Raw genomic sequence first — 19,964 nt, forward strand, 5'->3', positions numbered from 1 at the left:
CAAAGAAAAGTCAGTTATTGCAAAAGTCATAAATGTAAAAGATGTCAAACAAGATGCATCTACACCAATTGCAACAGGTGACTTGTCAGAAACATGACTTAAAATCAAACAGAACTGAGATGATTTAGAATGAGAGACACTCTTCTTACACAATTCAGAAGAAATCTTAAAATGGAAACTGTCAGTGGAAATATCATTCAACAAACCACTACAGGTAGTACTGCACCTTTTAACTTTGCTTGAGCAATGAAGCTAAGATTGTTTCTTTTTAACTTTCACCATTTCATTTTTTTAAATGAAAGCCTGTACATTTGTCACCACATTTGTCAGTTGTTGTTCTTTTTTTTTTTACTGTTTAACGATACAGCAACACGTGAATTTAGAAAATAGTCGCTTTTTTTCAAAACCAAAATTAATTAAGGAGGGCCGCTTTGATGCCTTTGTTTAGTGCCTGTGCTTATGTTACAGCTTGCAATAGTTTGCACAATATTTCCTTTCCTCAAGAGAAATTAGATTGCAAATAGCTCACATGTGTAGATTTTGCAGTGTAAGTTGAATTCAATACAATATTTGGTCTTTAAATTTCATTTACTCCTCTTTCAGTTCATTGGTTCACAATAAAAAATGCAATCACAACCACAGCATAGTTCTGATTAACAAACAAAAACACATTTATGCTTTAAAAACATTGTGATCCTGCTTTTATGTAGTTTGCAATAACACAATGTAGGTTGATTAAATCTGCACCTGAGCCCTAAAATTGCTGATGTCATATTACTCCATGTGGAACAGCTGATACGCAAGTGGAAAACAAGTTATTTGGGGGACAAACTAGTCCTTGTGGCTTTCACATGAAAAACATAAATACTTCCAAGAACAGAAATAATACAATGAATTTACACAATATTGACATAACGAACTATTTCCCCTGGTTTAATGATCAAATGTACAGAGCAATATCAAATATTCAAAGCAGGCATCACAATTCCCAAGAAACCAGCGACACATGTCATCAGGGAAACTTGCAGTATAATTAAGCAGTGTGTGTGTGAGTGTGTTATTTTCTGGCTCCTGAACTATAACCTTCCAGCTCATTATCATAGTTTCCAACCATCCTCTCAGGACTACTTAGGACTATTTCATTTAGCACTGGTGAGACATCTTGTTTTGTTGTAAGTGTGTGTGTCTGAGTACTTTTTTGGTGACTAAGCAATCTACTCGGTCCGACTGTCACTTACAGCATTTCAGAGCATCTTGTCCGCATTTAAAATAAATTATTAATTTCTTACATAACCAGTGGAACATTTTGTCCACCCAGCCTTGCATGTTGTATCAGATTCAAACACAGAATGTCCGTGTATTTCTCAGGGCATGGATGCACATATGTAACAAATGTTGGTGTGGTGACTCCCATCGCTGCCTTTCTGCCTCTTGTTATTTGATCACCATCTTTTTTCTCATGGTTTTTCTCTCTCAGAGGGGAGGGTGCAGAGAAAGGCGAGGTTCTGTTGTCAGATCTGTCAGTCTGGCCAGCCTGGCCCCTCCCACCTCGGTGGAGGCATTACATACTGCTGGTGCTCGTGCTCTTAGCAACGGTGCCTCAGCAACAGAGCCACGGCAACAGAGCTCCACGGCAACAGCGTGCCGTGTCTCCCCAATGGAGCTGCCATTGGGCGGACCAGCGCTCAGGCACTACACCCAGAGCAGACCGAGACCTCACCGACAAAAATTGAACTATCGTCCCAGCAGACCGCAGGTACCGTGAAGGAGTATCAGGGAGGTTTTGTGAAAATGGGGTGTGAGGAGGGAAAGGTGATGTGTGTGAGGAGTGAAAATGGAAGGGAGGGAGAGAGGAGGGATGTAATAGGGTACTGAGGGGAGAGGCAGGGGGAAGGGAAAGATGGATGGGGAGCGCTAAAAGATGCCTGATCCCTGCTTGAATAAGGCAGTCCCATTGTACCGGTCACCGGCTGTTTGATGAATTCCCTCTATTCTCGGTTTGTAAGAGCGTGATGACTTTATGTGAGGGCGGGCGGTAGTTTGGTCCGAATGCCTTTTTCTGCTGTCACTGAAAAAAAGCTAACATCATTTTATTCCTTTTTAATGATTGTATGAAAATGTGGAATGTGTGTGTGATCCTTCATTTTTCACGAAGCTGGTCATGCTGTCACGAAGCTATTAGTCTGTGGACACTCAGTCACTCCCTTGGAGACAAATGGCCTGGGAGACAAAATTCAAGCAATTCCCCTAACAGGATATCATGTAACGGTGACTTCTGCTAAATCTGTGTTTTGCCATCTGACTTTCATTGGTACTTGTGGGCACAGATGTTATTGTGATCAGATAGATGCAACTTTGTACACCATCAATTTGGATATCATATGACCAACATTGGAAAAATGAGTTATCTTGTCTTGTAAAAATCCAGTGATGCCCCCTCCCATTTTACGTTACTGAGCAACTGACTCCCAGGAGGCCTGGGACGTAGCATAAATGGATGAAAAAATCTAACCAAAATACACCTATAGAGGTAGGAGGGGCACTAGTGCCAATGTGTGTGGGTTTTCAGAGTTGATAGTTATGTAATATTAAGTTACATATGATCCACTTTGCTCCTCATCTTCTGTTTTGTTTTATCTTTGGTGCAAAGTGTCAGTGTTTTCTGTTTCTGTGTGGTGATTAGGAGACAATAATTGAGAGTGAAAATGAAACCCTTGAGTTTATGGGAAGAGTGGATGAAGGAGTTGAAGAGTTCTTTACAAAGAGAGTACTTCCCACTGATACACCGTGAGTATCACTGCTGACAGATTAGCTGCTTTATATTTGGAACATCTAGATATTGTCATTGCTGTTTCACCAAACTTTTGCTGAACCTGTGAATACATAAACAGTTGATGTTTATGATTCTTTGTGTAGGAAACCGCAAGATGAAGAAACTATCACAGTACACGAAGTGGCTCCTGCCAGCTCTGTCCCCTGTCCACCCCCATCAAAAACCCTCAGAAGGAAGCTTGGTGATTTCTTTACTCTAAAAAAGAGGCGAGGTTTGAAATCAGAGACGAGCCATGAGGGGCGTCCCAAAAAGGCCTCCATTGCTGATCTCATTCGCCCTCTCAGGGAGGTTGCCAGATCTGAGAAGGAGAAAGACAAGGATCGAGTGAAGGAGCACGACAAGGAAAATGAAAAGGAGAAAGCAAAAGAGCAGCCCTCTGCCGTTACCGGAGAGTCAGGTATAAGGGAGACACCTGTTTCTGGTGCTCCCCCACTAAGGGGGGATGCAGCGCCTCCACGGCGAGCTCTCAGAGAGGGGAAGTCCCAGTCACTTATTCTGCTCTCTGGATCTGCAGCTGCAGGGTCTACTAATGCCCGAAACACTGCAAAGGTGAGTTTTACTGGTGTTTTTTTTAATACTTCCATGCTTGTAAAAAAAATAAAAAAATAAAAAAAAAGAAGATTGAAAGAGAATCTATTGATCTGCTGGCTGATTTCAGAAACAATTGGAAGGCCAGCACAGCTTTGAACAGAAACTCCATCTCATGCTTCAACGTATCGGAGTTTCCAAACCACAACCAGGGGAGACACAGGTTTGTGAACGTGTGCCTCCCCATTTAGTTCCTTTGTACTGTTGGAGTCCTACAAAGTGTGAAAACAACTTTTTTTTATTCTTGTAGAATCCAGAGGGAGAAATGAAAAAAGCTGAGTCTGAAGGTACGTTCCTTTATCTATGAAATATTGAATATATGTATAAAAAACATCTTATCTGGTCAGGCCTAGTGTTAATAATCTTTGAATTCGAGGAACAACAGATCTCTAGAGTTGTATCATTTCTCCATTAAATCTCAGGCACTGAGTCAACAGAACCGAAGCATGTAGTGGTTTCCCATGATTATTGGGGCAAAGTGAAGGTACTTCATTTTCTTTGGTAAAAGACTTATGTCCTGTTTTTTCTTTAGGTACTATCATTGACAGCAAACCTGAGCCACCTCCTACTTTTTCAAAACCTCGAACGATGTCTGCATCCTCAGGTAACACAGAAACCTATATTTACTCTCTTACATGTAAAAATAAAACAGAATACACTAAACCAGATTCACATTTATTTTTTCTGTAGACACACGGCATCAAATACGGGCAAGTGTGTCAGCACATGAGGCGGCTGGGAAACCTGCTTTGCTTCCAAAGCCAGTTATCAAACCAGGTCCACCTCCTACAACATCTGGACGCAACACACCTGAGAACGAGTTAGCCCAAATAGAAGAGGCTGAGAAAAACACACCCACTAAACAAAGCCCTGCTTCATCTCTGACTGCTCCTGCTCTCACTGATGTCACCTCCTCTGTACCGACAATCTCAAACTCAATTCCCGACTCAACTGATTTACCAGGTTCTGCTTCAAGTACTGTAACTCCCTCTGACCAAGATATATGCACTGCATCTGTTGTCGCCACCACAGCAGCTATATCAGCCACTAAAGACACAGCGGTTGACAGCATAGCCTCTATCCCCGAAACTAGTGTGTGTACCACTGACCTACCCACTACTACCGTTACAACAACACTCACAAGCATCACTACAGCTACAGAGCCCCTTCCAGCTGTCTCAGTGACTTCCACCACCTCAGAGTCCATTACCCTAGTTGTCTCTGTCAGTTCCACCTCACCAACAACCACTGGCCCTTCCATTACCGCCTCAGAAACAGCTTCAGCTCCCAGCAGTGAAAGCTCAGTAACGACAGCGTCAACAAATCTGCCAATTAAATCAGATTTGCCAGAGCCAAAAGGTATTTTCCCAGCTGATGCCACTGCTGCTGGCGATGCAACTATTCCTGTCACCACTGCAGCTTCTTCTCTTTGTACCAGCACATCTGATACACCATCAAGCTCGTCTATCCCCCTCAATTTAATGAGTGAAGCCAGTGATGAAGCCACTTCAGTTACTTCAGTTTTACTTATCACTGAAACTACATCTTTTCCTCTTAACTCAAGTGTCATTACCACAACTGCAGCTTCAACTGACACCCCCTTCACCACTTCCTCCACTACCATCTCTGCTACCCTTACTTCCCCCACCACCACCTCTTCATATATTGCTGAAACTATCAGTCCAACTTCCAGTGACAGCATGAACTCTGTCTCTACATCAAACATCATTCCCCTTTCATCCAGTGGCCCCAGTGACAGCTCTGTTCCCTCAACCTCTTCCAGTGACACAAACCCCACAGACACCACTTCCACTGCCACCAGTTTAAACCGCGCAGACACCACTTCCACCTCCAGTTCAGCGACAACGACAATGGCTGTCAGCTCTGCACTCACGACTGACTCAGATCCACCTTTGTCCAACAATGTCAGCACTACTCTCACACCAACGAGCACTAGCCTCACTGCTGCTGTTAACTCAAGTGCTACTTCTCACCGCGTGACCAGTCCAGCACCCTCAAATGATAGTCCATGTCAAGATGACAGCTTATCTCCTGAAGAAAGATCTGGGAAAGGGTCTGCAGACAAAGTCGCTGGTGAGTTTTATTCCCTGTAATGTGCCAATGTACGCTCTTTTACTCTTCACCATGTATGTTGAACAGTCTGTTTCTATACATTCCTATCAACAGCAGATGGAGAGCTTGATATGATTCACGAGGCCAAATTAATGGAGACGGATGAGAAGCAAGAAACCCTTGATAGTGAGAAGAAGAGTGATGCCAGTGAAGAAAAACAAGCTCAAGTCGACAGTGAAGCCACAAGAAGAGAAGCCCAGGACGAAAGTGTGGAAGTAGAAGATATTCTTTCTAAACCTGCATCAGGGAAAAAGGATGTACAGAGCAAAGATGAGGGAATGACAGAAGGTGGAAAAGAAGAAGAAACACAGCCAGTGAGTGACAAGTAATTCAGAAGTAAAGAAGTTGCTAAATATGGGACCAACTACTGTGACAGGTGCAGAAAAAGCCACAGTAAAGGGTTAAAAGAAGGGGACGATCCATGGCACTTCCTACAGGGACCACCACATTACAGCAGCACACAACAAAGGGTGGGCCACTGGACCAAAGAACTGAGATCCCTTTGGTGTGATGTAATCAACAAATCCAGCAGTGTCTTTGTCCTTTTTTAACTTATGTTTGAATTTTTGCATTGCACGTATGATTATGTACCATAAGAAAACTACTGTGGTAAAATACACTATGTTTACAATAGATGGATAAGAGACATAATTATGACTATTAAATGGAATATTCAGTTGACTCTGTCATTCTTTTCTGTTTTTTTCATATATTAATGTGGTTTTTTCTGACTATTTTCTGAGTGAAAGTGAATGGATAGTTTTACAATGCTATTCCATCTATTTTTAAGAAATATCATGAAATTATTTTTAAAAGAAATATTACAACTGAAATAATCTCTGGTCATCCAAATAAAATGTTGCAAGCTTGAGTTACAAATCAAAAATACATTTCCTCAGGGGACGAGGATAATATCTGAACAAACAAAAATGTATTATTTCTACTAATTATATAGAGGTGTTCAACATTTCTTAAATTTTATTAAAATGGCAACAACATTGGCCTATAATAATACTAATACTAATACTAATACTTTGTCTTGCAGTATCAATAAGTCAAAGTAAGGATGGAGAATCCATGTACGGAGATATGCATTTTAAGAAGGTCCCAGTTATAACCACCTATGCCTACTAATATTTTTGCTGAACTCGTTTTAATTCAAGTTTCAATTTGTGGTTCTAACAGTAATAACACATTTTCCAATGACTTGAAGACCCTAACTAGTGATATCTTCTTTTATGAGTGCAGTGGTCTATCTCTCACTGATGATAGCTATGATATGGACATTTGTTTTTGCGTACCTGCTTTAGTTTGTTTGCTCTTTTCTTCCACACACCTCGTCTCGTCTGGACAAGAATCACCTGACATGGCAACCACAGAGATTATAAACCTTCTCTATCGATCCGGCATAGGAGAAAAAACTGATGAAAACACCAACAGCAGCGAAGCTCAACTACAAATCGATATACTCAAAAGGAGTTCAACCAGGTTGTCGTTCATTCTCCAGACCAGCAGGGGTCGCTGGCGGGTACAGCAGACCCAATGCCGCCCTGACCCGGAAGAGGTGGGCTCAGGATACAAACGGTAGATAAACTGTTGTGGTGCGTCTTCACAGTTTCTTTGCTATTTTATTCTCTCAGTTGCGCTACTGGGCGAAGCTTCGAACAGAGATACCCCCGCAGGAGGACTCCGTGTCGTTAAGCAGTCTTTAAACATGTCGGTTGTGCCTCCCACTCGTTCGTCCACCGGCTGGCCGCGCCGGGGAGACGTGCAGTTCGGTAACAAATACCACGGCGGGCCCGCTAAACCCCTCACCCTGGAGAGGACCATCAATCTGTAAGTTCAGGACCACCAGAGGGGCAAACGCCACACTGCACCCCCACCCCACCCCGGGGCACATGTCTCTGTTATCTTGTTCACCTGAGGGACACGCTTCAATTAGCACGGACGAGGCCTTCACTGAGCCCCGGGGTTGATTTCTACTGCATCTAGTGTATTTATTGCTCCATCCACACCAACACATTCACACCCAGAGCTGCAGTCAAATTTGTTTGTTCCTTCAGACAACGCGCTGGTCATTTTTTTCAACTAATTGGCTTGTTCAGCGAAATAGAACTGAAAATATTGAACCCAGCCAGAAGTATCGACCACAGCAACGCATTTTAGTATTATGTTTTTCATTTACATAATGTCTGTCATTTGAAATGTCAATTATTAGATACTATTAACCCTCCTGAATGTATACATTTGCCACATTGCTAGGTTTCTTCTCTTTCTTTTTCTTTTCTTTTTTTAAATGTGGTTGGTGTTTGGGCCTGTTTGTTGACCAGTATTGTACAGGCAACAATACATTGAATTAAAACATTGCATGTCACAGCTTTAAATAGTTTTGGTATGTACTGCACTCTTATTTCCTGCCTTCTTGTTTCAGGTATCCCCTCACCAACTACACATTTGGCACAAAGGAGCCTTTGTACGAGAAGGACAGCTCGGTGGCTGCCAGGTTCCAACGGATGCGGGAGGAGTTCGACAAGATGGGCATGCGTAGAACCGTTGAAGGAGTTCTCATTGTTCACGAACACAGGCTGCCTCACGTGCTACTCCTGCAGCTTGGCACGACTTTCTTCAAGCTGTGAGTGTTTAATATTTTCACACTTGCACTGTGTGAAGCTGCAAAGGGGTGTTTTGCAAAATTGTTGACTGTTTTTCTTTGCTGCAGGCCAGGTGGAGAACTGAGTCCAGGAGAAGATGAAGTGGAGGGCCTGAAGCGCCTTATGACTGAGGTCTGTACAGCACAGCGTGAGGGGGGTTTAATCAATGTGAGGACCATGGAATTAATGTGTTTGTTTCGATTTGATGTTAGATCCTCGGACGGCAGGATGGAGTGAAGCAGGACTGGGTGATTGATGACTGTATCGGCAACTGGTGGCGCCCCAACTTTGAGCCTCCACAAGTGAGAACACATAAGAAAAAACATTACATATAACATTTTCTTATAATTTTGGTATAATAGTTGAATACTACATTTGTCAGCCGCTTTGAACGTTTAGCTTGTTAGCATGCTACTAAGTCCCGTGATATGCCCATGAAGTTTTTTATTTTCTTAAATCATGCAGAGATTTTTATAGATCCCAGCAATTTATCTAATATTTAGAGAATTGATTTACAATATTACCGAGAACGTGTAAAGGACAAAGGGAAAGAAATTCATTAAAAATGTTATATTTACAAAAGTTTAAGTGGTTAAGGATTCTCACATCATAGCACTTCTGAGCAATGTTTGCATGTTTCCTTGGTGTTTGGTTCTTTCTATGCGAAATCAAATAAAATGGCAATTAATTCTGAAACCATTTTTCACAATTGGCACTTTTCCACTAGTTCTTACTCAGCCTTACTCGACTTGACTCTTGTGACGCCTTTCCATTACGTGTTAGTTCGTGCTGCCAGGTACTTTCGTGGTATCTGCGGCCAAGGTTCAAAGCGAGCTAAGACGAGTAGAAAACGTGACGTCGGCATACAGCAGGCCACTGATTGGCCGGTGTTTAAACGAATTTCCATTGAAGTTGAAAGTATCATACCGTTTCTCTTATTTTGACATAAGCTGCTGCTAATGGGTTGTGACAGAAGTCACCACTTAACAGGGGTACCAGTGAAACTGATGCACGATCGTAACAATCCACATTTTGTAATATTAATAAATATAGAAAAATATATCCAATTTATTATTTGAGCCGATAGCCAATGCATGTTCGCTCCACATCATATCAGGGGTGATTATTTGTGCATGACGGAGAAAAGCGCTGATGACTCTGCCTATGCCCTGGTTGTACTATATTGTAATGGTAAATGACAGAGGCCAAGTAGGAGCTACTGGAAAAGTGCCAAATGTGTCGGTCTTAATGTAATGTTTGTATGTTGGCAGCTGCAGTCTCGGTTTCTGTTTCTCCATGAACTGATCTGACACTGTTTGTCTTGCAGTATCCATATATTCCCGCTCACATCACCAAACCGAAGGAGCATAAGAAGCTATTCCTGGTTCAGCTGCAAGAAAAAGGTTTTTAATTGCTGCATTACCTTCTTTGCATTTTGAGTGTAAATGATGAATATTTTACATGAATATGGTAAATTTATCCTCTTACGAAACACATTTGACTTTTCTGCAGCGCTGTTTGCTGTTCCGAAGAACTATAAACTGGTGGCTGCGCCGCTGTTTGAACTGTATGACAATGCTCCGGGATATGGACCCATCATTTCCAGTCTACCGCAGCTACTGAGCAGGTGAATTATTTTCTTGTATTTGGATCTTGTAAAAAAACATTTGTTTACTGACTTTGTTAAATTATAGATTGAAGACTCATCAGATGTGATGAAGATTGTCTTTAATAAATGTAAAAACTTTTTTTTTAATCCTTACACTCGCACTTTTGAAATGTCATTTCTTCATTTGACTTTAATACTTTTTTTTTTTTAAGATTCAACTTCATCTACAACTGACCAAAGTGAACAGCAGTTCGTGTGGCTGTCTCTGTGAGCGCAGTCCTGTCCGATCCGAGGAGCAACGATTTCCACCTGTGGCTCAGCTTTCACTTAAACGCTTCCCATGTCTGGTATTTTTACAGTCCACAGGGAGTTTATACTGGTGTTGGATAAAAATGACATGTATGTTTTTTGAGTTGTTTTTTTTTTTTTAATTCTTGATAAACTGTTTTTTTTGTAGTGTGCAAGTTGGTGATCCAGCGTGTTAAAAGAAAATTGGTTTTAAGTCCTTTCAGTGGAAGTCAATGTTTGATTAAACCAAGTACAACATTGAGTTTCCTGTCATTTTAACCTGTAACAATGCTGTGATTTTCTTTTTAATAAAGTCCTTTCGAGTATGTTTTTATAAAGTTCAAAGTGCAGCTGACTGATGCTTTTTTTTAATGTACTTCATGCCATTTTTTTGGTTTAGATCTTGCCTAATGTTTACTTTTATGCTTATACCATTTCGCATGTAACAATGAATTGATAATGTATTCAAAAGAAACATTGGGCAGATTTTGTGCACATGCATATTAAAGTAGGATAAAGCAATGGCTACTTCATAAAAGAGCGCAGATTTTCAACTTAAACTACAATTTAGTTTTTCTTTAACTGCTTCACATCCCTTCATATTAGTGATTTTGGATAATGTTGGCTTGTTTCTTTAGTTTTTTTTTTTTTTACATCTGTACTACCTTGGGTCACAGATAATATTTTACTTTTTCATGTTTTCAAAGCAATTCAGCTCTTTCTGATGTCTTTTAGTTTTGTTTCTTGCATATGTGAAAACCAGGCTTGTGTGCCATCGGTAATCTCTAACCTAGGAAGTACTAGCAGGTTTGCAGCTCCTCAGTTTGCGAGCGTGGGTCGTCTTCTCAATGCATTTTCACATGGTTAGGTTAAACTCGCCCTTATTGGAATTATTTTATACACCAACACTAAAAAGCAAGACTAAGATTCTTAAATTATTGGCCTGGTGTGTTGAAAACACAGAAGTTAGGGACCAAATTTTTTATTTTTTTAAATGTCTATCTACAACTCAACACATGTACTGTATATAGATATTGTATACATCTTTGTATTGGTTCAGTTATGTGCTTTTAAATAACCATAACATATTTGTTTGGTTCGTTGAATATCAACTCGTCCTCCAATTTGTCCTCATGACCTGTCCTTCTGAAGAGAGGACACCTGTCTTCAGGGGACACTTGCCTTTGGATTTTAGGGCGTCCATACATCAGAGGTTTTACTGTATTCCTAAATGTTCCCACTTTTTCAACCCAGACCTGTATCCTCTCTTCTGGACATCTTGTGCTCCTTTAAGCGACTCTCCTCAATTCTGTTATTCTAAAATGTACATCCTCAGTTTTCTTGTCATCTGGAATGTCTTTTATTGGAACAATGAGAAAGTAAAAATACATTTTCTAGTTATTTTTTCTGACGTGTGCATCCTGACTGTCATCAATCCCGGCAAATATAAAGCGTGACGTCATTACTGCGCGCCGCTTCTCCGGTTGTTCGCAGCCTGACGGAAACATGCCGTAGTGGTCGCTTTGGAGTCGCGGATAGTTTCTCTAATAATGGCCTCCAAACGGCCGCAGGAGTGCGGCAGCACAGACGGAAAGAAAAAGAAAAAGAGCCGCTGCGTAGAAGCGGCGGAGTTTGGTTCAGCAGTGGAAGACGAGCAGGTGAAGAGAGCCGTGAAGGAGGCATGGAGCCGCCAGAGTCCCTACACAGAGGGTCAGTGCTCAGCGAGGAGACCCCGCAGATCTTCACAGCAGAGCATAATACTTTCAGATTAATTTAAACTGTGCAGGCAATAGGTTAAACCAACCGAGATTGAATTGGTCTGACAGGGTAGTAACGAACTAGTATCCAAATAGTCCCAATAATGTAAATACTTTTTTTTTCAATACAAGTTTTTTTGTTTACACATAAGTAGTAACAATTTACATCATGTCGGCAATTTTACTACGTTTTTTAGCATGCTTTGTTGATTCCTCTTGTCGAAATTATTTACTCGCCTACTTAATTACTTAACTACAATACTTTATATTTTCTTTATTTTCCACACGAAATCTGCTTAGAATAACTAACAATATTTTGTGCAAGAAAGAAGGTCAAACGATGTGAACAGAGTCCTCATCACCACTGAAAGTCATGCAAACACCCAAAGCCCAAAAAACAAAACATCAAATAGACCAGAGAACAAAATCAAAGATGCATCCGTCCATCTTCTATGCTGCTTTTTCCTGTCGAGGGTCACAGGGTGCTGGAGCCAATCCCAGCTAAGTATGGTTGAGGGCAGAATGACACCGGACAGATCACCAGTCCGTCACAGGGCAAACACAAAGACGGACAACCACACACAATCATATTCACACCTAGGGGCAATTTAGTATCACTAATAACTTCAGATGCATGTTTTTGCACTGTGAGAGGAAACCAGAGTACTTGGAGGAAACTCACACGGGGAGGACATACAAACTCCACCGAGAAAGGCCCAGCCGGTATTGGAATTCACGACCTTCAAACTGTGAGACGAGCGCTAACTACTACTCCACTGTGAAGCTTATCGATGATACAATAGATAAGAAATATACTGCACACACAGAGGTCTCCTTTAGACTAAGGATCCCTTTTAAAGATTTTAATAATTGTTAATGATGGTGACTTCAAAGCTGAGCTTATCGAAACTGAAATTAAAGAGTTCCAGAGATAGGTACATGAAAGAATGATAAATATAAGATGTAACCAAAACGTTTTGTCTCAGATACGTGAATAACAGCTTACAATCTGCATTTTTCTAGCCAGTAAGTTTATTTTATGGACAAAATCCCTGCTCTATAGCTACATATGTTGACAAAACAAAAAGTTATAATGCAGATTGTATGTATTTTATTTTTCTGTTTGAGTTACATGCTTTCACTGCAGATATTTTATATTGAATCAAATGTGTTCTATTGACAAAGCATTCTAATGGAAGTTAAAACCAACTAAAACTTTAAAACATTATTGAGAAGAAGGTAATGCATTTTCACTTGAGCATTTTTTTTTACCATCATTATAAAAGTTGCAGTGACCATGTGACCATAACCATCATACCATACTTGCACTGATTGTTAGCTTTGATTTCATTTTTCACTTTCTCGTAGTTTTTGTATCTATTCTTAGCCACTCTGTGTCTGTTTGGGGTTTAAATATTGCAGTTTGATTTTGGTGGTCTCTCTTTGAAGTCGTCATTACATGTCTTTTGCGTCTCATTTTTGTTGGTTTGTACGCGTGTGTGATTGGTTGCACATGTATGTAGACATCATTAAAAAGCCAATTGTCAGTTAAGTAAAATAAGTTGGACTGTGTATGTCTAAATGTTTGCAGGAGATCTGGAGCTGGACTGCTCCCCTTTCCCTCACTGCGTCATCAAAAACTTCCTCAGCAGTGAGACGTTTGTGGAAAACCTACAGAAAGAGCTGTTGGGACTTAACTTCCATGAGAAGTCAAACGATCTCTACAAATTCAAACAGGTGATTGTCAACCTGATCCTCACACTGATCTATTACTGATGGTCTAAGTCTTTGTCTGATTTTTTTTTTTTTATCTGTGGTTTGTGTCCAGTCAGATGACTTGAAGAAGAGAACAGAGCCACATATCGCAGGACTGAGGTAACTCACAGCTTCAGTTTATTTCTGCACCTGAACCAACAAATCTTGAAAGACTGGTTTGTATTATATGTAGCAGATTAAATCTGTTAAAACAGCTGCATTACTGCACTGTACAGAACCCCAGTTAATCTGCTCCACTAGGCCAACCACAGTTTATCATTGACAGCATGCACACATACCTACTTTTATTTTAAACGCTTTGAAACACAGTGATCAATATTTAGCACCTGCAGTCACCTGTTCTTTATTAAAGCTACATATTGTGTTTTTATGGAACATTTTCATGGCTGAAATGTTCAGTACAAACAGCAATGGCTGTGCACTCAACCATTGTTTGGATGACTTGTTGTAGTTTTCAAACGGACTTGTTTCTATCAACATGCATAAGGAAATACAATCAGATTTTTTCTTTTAAACACATCCTGTTCTGATACAGACACTGTTTCTGTTGGTATTTACATCCTTAAACTTTAAAATCAGCTGCATTGCTCCTCAAGAGCCTGACTATAAAGTCTACCTTTAAGGATGCCGGTATGGTCTGATCCATCCATCTACTGTATCGTATGGAGGTTCACAGGACACTAGAGCGGGTCCTTGTGGACTTTGGGTGGCCAGGATACACCCTGCCACAGATCACCAGCCTGGAATAAGACAGCGTGACACTCGCATTCATACCTATAGACAATTTAGAGTCACCAGCATACCTAACACACATGTTTTTGGACTGTGAGAGGAAAGTGATGAACTTGGAGAAATCCCCTGCACACACATACATGTAAACTCCACATAAAGCTCCCCCCAGTCTTCGCCGTGCCTGCTGCTTCACTGTGTGGCCTGTTATGTCTTTGTGTTTGAGATACTTGTAATGCAATCTTGCATACTTGAAAACAATCTGCGAGTGTAAGGCAGCTTTATTTGTACAGCACATTTCAGCAATAATGCAAAGTGCCTTCCATTAAACATGTACAGTTTGCAATGAAAAAAGGTGGACAAAAAGTAGAAAGAAACACATTGAAAGGTCTTAAAGATACAGTGTAGCATAAAATTAATTCTGTCTTTACTGAAGGTTGCAGCAAACAGAAATGTCAGCACAGACTAACATCTTGGACTTAAAATGTGTAAATGAATTATAACTCTTACTTTACTCTCTTTGGTAGTAATAATAATTTGAAGAAAAAAAAACCTCTATGACAAACATGGTCATTAAACAATCTCCGTGCCACATCTAGCATGTTGGTGGTACCTGACCGGCCTGTGGGAAGTCACTGAGAAGCATTAAAAAAAAACAGCAACTTTTTTTTCAGAATATAAAGTTGTGCTTGTTTGCATCTCCACAACAAAATGAAATTTTCATCGCAAACTTGTAGGCTGCTCGTGATTAGTGAAGTGATTAATGGTAAAAAAACAATGTTGTGGAAGCACTTTCAATCTAATGATCTTTTCTTGATCACTCATCATAACATTGTCAGTTTCTTACTGCTTGTCTTTGTGTTGGTAAATTAATAATGTCAAAAGAAAATTGTGATTTTTCTTTTTTGGTGTTATGGCTTTGGTTTTTTTTAATGTCCAGCATGTGGAGCCAGAGATCACATCTCCCTTCTAATTAACATATTTTTTCTTTGTTTAGTTTTAATGACTCTGAATGTTCACTTTTAGATTTATTGTAAATTGTTAACATGAAACTAAATTCTGCTACACTCTGTGAGAACAAGGTGATTTGTTACCCTCGCTTGTCACCGTTTGACAGCGCTGAGGAAGAAACACCCCCCCCCCCACACACACACACACACACACACACACACACACACACTTGGCAGTGAACGTCTAGCTAACATGCTGTAGATCATCCTAACAGTATAAATGTTGGAGTGCCCAGATTAAAAAGTAGACAGCTGTTGGTCAGAGCTGCCAAGAGGTTCACTGTTTGTATAGTGTCCAAGAAAAATATGGTCTCAGTTTATAAATCAGGAGTAAATGAACAGAGTGTCAAATCAGAATCCAAGTCGACACTTTTAAGACTCAGTCATTACCTTAACGGAAAGTAAGGTTGTAACACCACTAACTTTATTGAGAGATGATCTATATTTTTTATGATGATAAATTGCATTACTGTGCAGGGAATTAGTTTTATTTAATTTTTTTTTTCGAAATATGTATTTGTATTTTTACAGAGAGGTATGCATACTGCAGCCCTGGAGGGTAAATGCTAAATGCTGTAATTAAATACACAATAACAGCCTCCCCTTGTGATCATCTATTATTTATGCCTCAACAAAATGTCATGGTGGGCTGTCAGGACTGCAAGCTGCCTGTCTGTGTGGTGACGGCTCCCCAATTTCTCATTTTAAATGTAATTGTCCATATTGCAGGTTTTCACAATGTACATGCTTGTGTCCTCAGGGAGGGACTGTTTGGGCGTTTCCGGTCTTGGCTCGGGGAAGTGCTGGGGGTCGAACTGGAGCCTACAGTAGATATTTCTTGTGCCAGATACGAGCACACTGGTGAGATTATTCAAAGACCATAGAAATGGCTGTCCTGCCTTAGGGTTTCATTTTTATTTGATCACTTGTTTCCTTTTTTTTTCTTTTTTTTACAAATACCATTTTCTCTTTTTTCTAGATGTTCTGTTGTGTCATGATGATGAACTGGAGGGAAGGAGAGTAGCTTTCATTCTGTACCTTGTGCCTCCATGGCAGAGCAGCGACGGGGGAACTCTCGATCTTTACTCAATAAACAGTGCGTGAGTGCGTGCACGCGCATCCCTCCTTGTTTTTCCGTACTACTTCATGAACCAGCCTGACTGCACACAACCCATTGGGACTCATGTCACTGTGGGGACAAAAATTGAGGTCCCCATGAGAAAAATCATTAATCTTTTAGCCGAAGACATGTTTTAAGGTCATGGTTAGGTTAACATTTAAGAGCCAGGGAAGCTTTAGTTACAGCTGGGTTTAGATTAAGTCTGCAGGAGATTGATATAAATCATTTTAATGTTACTGTATGGTATATATTAATAATTAGTATGTTAACCTTTATTTCTATTCTTGGGATCTAAGTGTAGACACATTATTGTTATTTTCATTGTGAACAACAATATCTAAGGTAGGTGAGGGCATGTTTTATGGCTACAATACGGCTAGGGGGTAAGTTAGACAACTCACTGGTATGGAGAGTGCACACAGGAAATGAACGCAAGTCACTCTAATGTCCCCAGAAACACTGAGCGTGTGCGAGTGCTTTCCTCTTCTGATCTGATGGAACCTGATTGCATAGCAGCAAATAGAGACTTGTTTCGCTGTGGGGTCAAAAAATGTACCCCCCCCCCCCCCCCCCCCCCCCAGGATGATCAATAATATTGAACATAGTTGCACGTTTTAATGTCAGCCTAAGATTATAACTAGGCAATTGACAGCAATAGTATCAAGCAAGTCTGTAGGAAATGAATGTAGGTCAAGATTTTGTCCCTGTATGCCATTTTGCGGATGTGCATTTGGGTGTATGTGTCTATACTTTGCCACCACAGAGCTGTGTTTCTAACTAACAGGTCATTTCCAGCCACAGACTATAGTGAAGTCGTTGGTGCCCTCCTGGAACACATTCGTCCTGTTTGAAGTGTCTCCAGTCTCTTTTCATCAAGTATGTGTGAACTCTTTTTCTATTTAGATGTACTTGTTAGATTACACAACTGAATTTGAAATAAGGAGCATGTCTTTTGTTTTTCTCCAAGGTGTCCGAGGTTTTGTCGAAGGACAAGTGTCGTCTGTCTCTGAGCGGCTGGTTTCACGGGCCGTCTTTGGAGCGTCCTCCTCGACATGTGGAGCCATCCGTCCCACGGAGTCCACATTTACCAAGAGATGTGAGTGGTGTGTTATCTTAACAGACAGGCCAGAGCATCTATTTGTGTCGTGGATGAATCATGTTTTTACCACTTGTGTTTTTCACAGGAGACGGTGCTGCTGGAGTGGGTCAATCCTGCCTACTTAGATATCGCCTATCAGGAGCAGATTCAAGAGGAGTTTGAAGACAGCTCTGAAATTCAGCTGAAAGATTTTCTCAAGGTCATCTCTCACTCAGTTTTAAGTTTCTTCAATAGAAAATGCTTCTGATTATTTCCACTCTAATTTTAATGTGAAGTCTCAGAAATGCTGTTGGGGAACGTTACTGGCATAAATAACTCACTTGAAGATGACTTAATAATCTTGTGATTGTCCAAAGTCAAAGTAACCTAACAAAAGATGCAAAGAGGCAGAAAGCCAGTAATCGATGTACAACAGGCAATTCCCACAAATATTGAGAAGAGTTATAGACTTTCTGTTATCACACTGGGAAATCAGTCTTGAAGAAAACAGCATGTTTTATTCTGAAGGCCTTCCAGTGCAGTGATTTACCCTGAATTGTGTCTGCAGGAGGAGAAGTTCAGGGAGGTGAGTGAAGCACTGCGACTTCCTCAGATTGACTGGACGAGGAAAGGGCCGCCCAACAAGCGGTAGGCCATGTCTGACAGATTATTTGACATTTTTGAACACAATATTTTTTTATATATATTTCAGGTCCTCCAATTAATTTAATGTGCGCTTTCAGATGCTATGAAGTGGCGTCTCTGGACTCACTGCCTCCGTGTGTGAGTGCGTGTTGGGAGCTGCTTCATTCAGAGGCCTTTTTCCTGCTTCTCTCCAACTTCACTGGCCTTCGGCTGCACTACTTGTGCCCTGCTGATGAAGATGAAGATGATGATGATGATGATGATGATGATGATGATGATGATGATGATGATGATGATGAGAAGAAGGATGAAGAGAAAAAGAATAGGCAGGTGGATGGAGGAGCCACCGGGTCGTCAACCGACTCATCAGCACACGGGAGCAAAGAGAAAGGTGTGTGTGTGACGGCATGAGTGATTATTCTGCTGTCAAAGCTGTGTGTGTGTGTGTGTGTGTGTGTTGTGACCGGTGTGTAATCCTCAGAGCCGAGTATACCTGTGTGCTGTGGTGAGGTACGGCGATGGTCTCATGGAACCTACACACTGATGCACGATGGAGAGGCAGCACAGGCAGAGTACGCTCTGGATCTCGTTTTACCATTCGGTTGCACAAGTGAGCCCATCGACACACACAGATTAAGATTACATTATGATCAATGTATTTGATTGGTACTCAGCTCTCTTTGTGTTTCACAGATTGGCAGTCTGAGTTTGGGGGATTGACGTGTTACGTTGCCAATGAAGAGGACGAGGAGGTGAGACTTGATCAATTTACAAATGTTACTGTGCACAGCTGAGCAGTAATTAATTAATTTGCCTTTCCCAATTTTCACAGCTTCTGACCGTCTCCCCAGAGGAAAACTCTCTTGCTCTCGTCTATAGAGACAAAGAAACCCTAAAATTTGTCAAACATATCAACAACACAAGCTCCTCTGCTGGTTGTTCACCCTGCAGAGGATTTTATGACTTCTCCTTTGTCTACTATGAATAAATATATAATTTCTATGTATGTTCGTGAGTTTTAAAAGTCTTTGTTTCTCATTTTTTGGGCTCTTTATATGGCTTGCACTTATGAACACAAGTTCAGTATCAAAAACCCACCCTGCACACTGACTTTTCGTTATCATGAATTTGACGACAGTTTTTGATTAATGAGTTTCTCCTGTAAGCTTGAAGTTTGCTTTAATAACAATGTGTCCATACTTTACATGCTCAGCGTGCTCAGAACCTGCTTACTTTACCTTAGTTCTCTGAGGAGTTTATTTTGGCCTTGTTTGACGTAGAACAAATTGTGCTTTTCTTCTATTAAAGGTCCATATACTTGTGAGACGGCGATGCAATTCCAAATGGTCAGCATTAAAACATTACTGGATGAAAAGCTTGAACTGAAGTTTTACTGCAAGACATACATATTCAAAAAATAGACATCAGCCTGTGAGTTTTATTCTTGATTTATTTCCCGAATAATGGTATCATTTTATCTAGCACAGTGCAGCAAATGAACAACATGCAGAGTGGGGGCTGCCTCCGGATCAGTGTTGGGGAAACACTGAGAGAGCAAAAATAATCCGACCTGCTTTATAATGTTTATTTTTAGCATCTGCCATCATGAATTAAACAATTAAAATTAGAACAGTGAGAAGTGAGGCAATCTGCAAAGTAGATCAAATGAACAGGAGCAGGGCAACGGACATTGCAGTTTTTATCATGAGTTGATCATGAAATGTGATCTGCATTTATTTCCAAGTAG

General features: G+C 40.7%; 3 protein-coding genes across 4 annotated transcripts; all 3 read left to right on the forward strand.

Moving 5' to 3' along the window:
* Positions 1-1,657: 1,657 nt before the first annotated feature.
* Positions 1,658-6,234, forward strand: LOC308106892 (uncharacterized protein; the record flags this gene model as incomplete). Its single annotated transcript, XM_080458918.1, has 8 exons — positions 1,658-1,756; positions 2,684-2,787; positions 2,917-3,364; positions 3,492-3,584; positions 3,672-3,708; positions 3,954-4,025; positions 4,112-5,515; positions 5,609-6,234. The coding sequence occupies 8 exons, from the start codon at positions 1,658-1,660 to the stop codon at positions 5,881-5,883; spliced, it is 2,532 nt and encodes an 843-aa protein (XP_080315044.1). The 3' UTR covers positions 5,884-6,234.
* An 861-nt stretch (positions 6,235-7,095) lies between these two features.
* Positions 7,096-11,512, forward strand: nudt21 (nudix hydrolase 21). 2 transcript variants are annotated; one of them, XM_080489358.1, is made up of 8 exons: positions 7,107-7,390; positions 7,986-8,186; positions 8,274-8,337; positions 8,418-8,507; positions 9,533-9,608; positions 9,718-9,832; positions 9,900-9,942; positions 10,027-10,456. In XM_080489358.1, exons 1-7 carry the CDS (start codon positions 7,269-7,271, stop codon positions 9,919-9,921), a joined length of 690 nt encoding a protein of 229 aa, XP_080345484.1. In that variant the 5' UTR covers positions 7,107-7,268; the 3' UTR covers positions 9,922-9,942; positions 10,027-10,456. The 2 variants fall into 2 exon arrangements, with proteins under 2 accessions (XP_080345483.1, XP_080345484.1); XM_080489357.1 differs by lacking the exon at positions 9,900-9,942 and having other exon boundaries at positions 7,096-7,390; positions 10,027-11,512.
* Positions 11,513-11,576: 64 nt separating this feature from the next.
* ogfod1 (2-oxoglutarate and iron-dependent oxygenase domain containing 1) lies at positions 11,577-19,595 on the forward strand. Its single transcript, XM_080458803.1, has 13 exons — positions 11,577-11,812; positions 13,451-13,596; positions 13,688-13,734; positions 16,135-16,235; positions 16,354-16,470; positions 17,279-17,370; positions 17,462-17,590; positions 17,679-17,792; positions 18,141-18,220; positions 18,316-18,608; positions 18,699-18,827; positions 18,911-18,969; positions 19,050-19,595. Exons 1-13 carry the CDS (start codon positions 11,653-11,655, stop codon positions 19,203-19,205), a joined length of 1,623 nt encoding a protein of 540 aa, XP_080314929.1. The 5' UTR covers positions 11,577-11,652; the 3' UTR covers positions 19,206-19,595.
* Positions 19,596-19,964: the final 369 nt, after the last annotated feature.

The sequence above is a fragment of the Lipophrys pholis genome (genome assembly GCF_963383615.2).
Source record: "Lipophrys pholis genome assembly, chromosome: 2".
NCBI lineage: Eukaryota > Metazoa > Chordata > Actinopteri > Blenniiformes > Blenniidae > Lipophrys > Lipophrys pholis.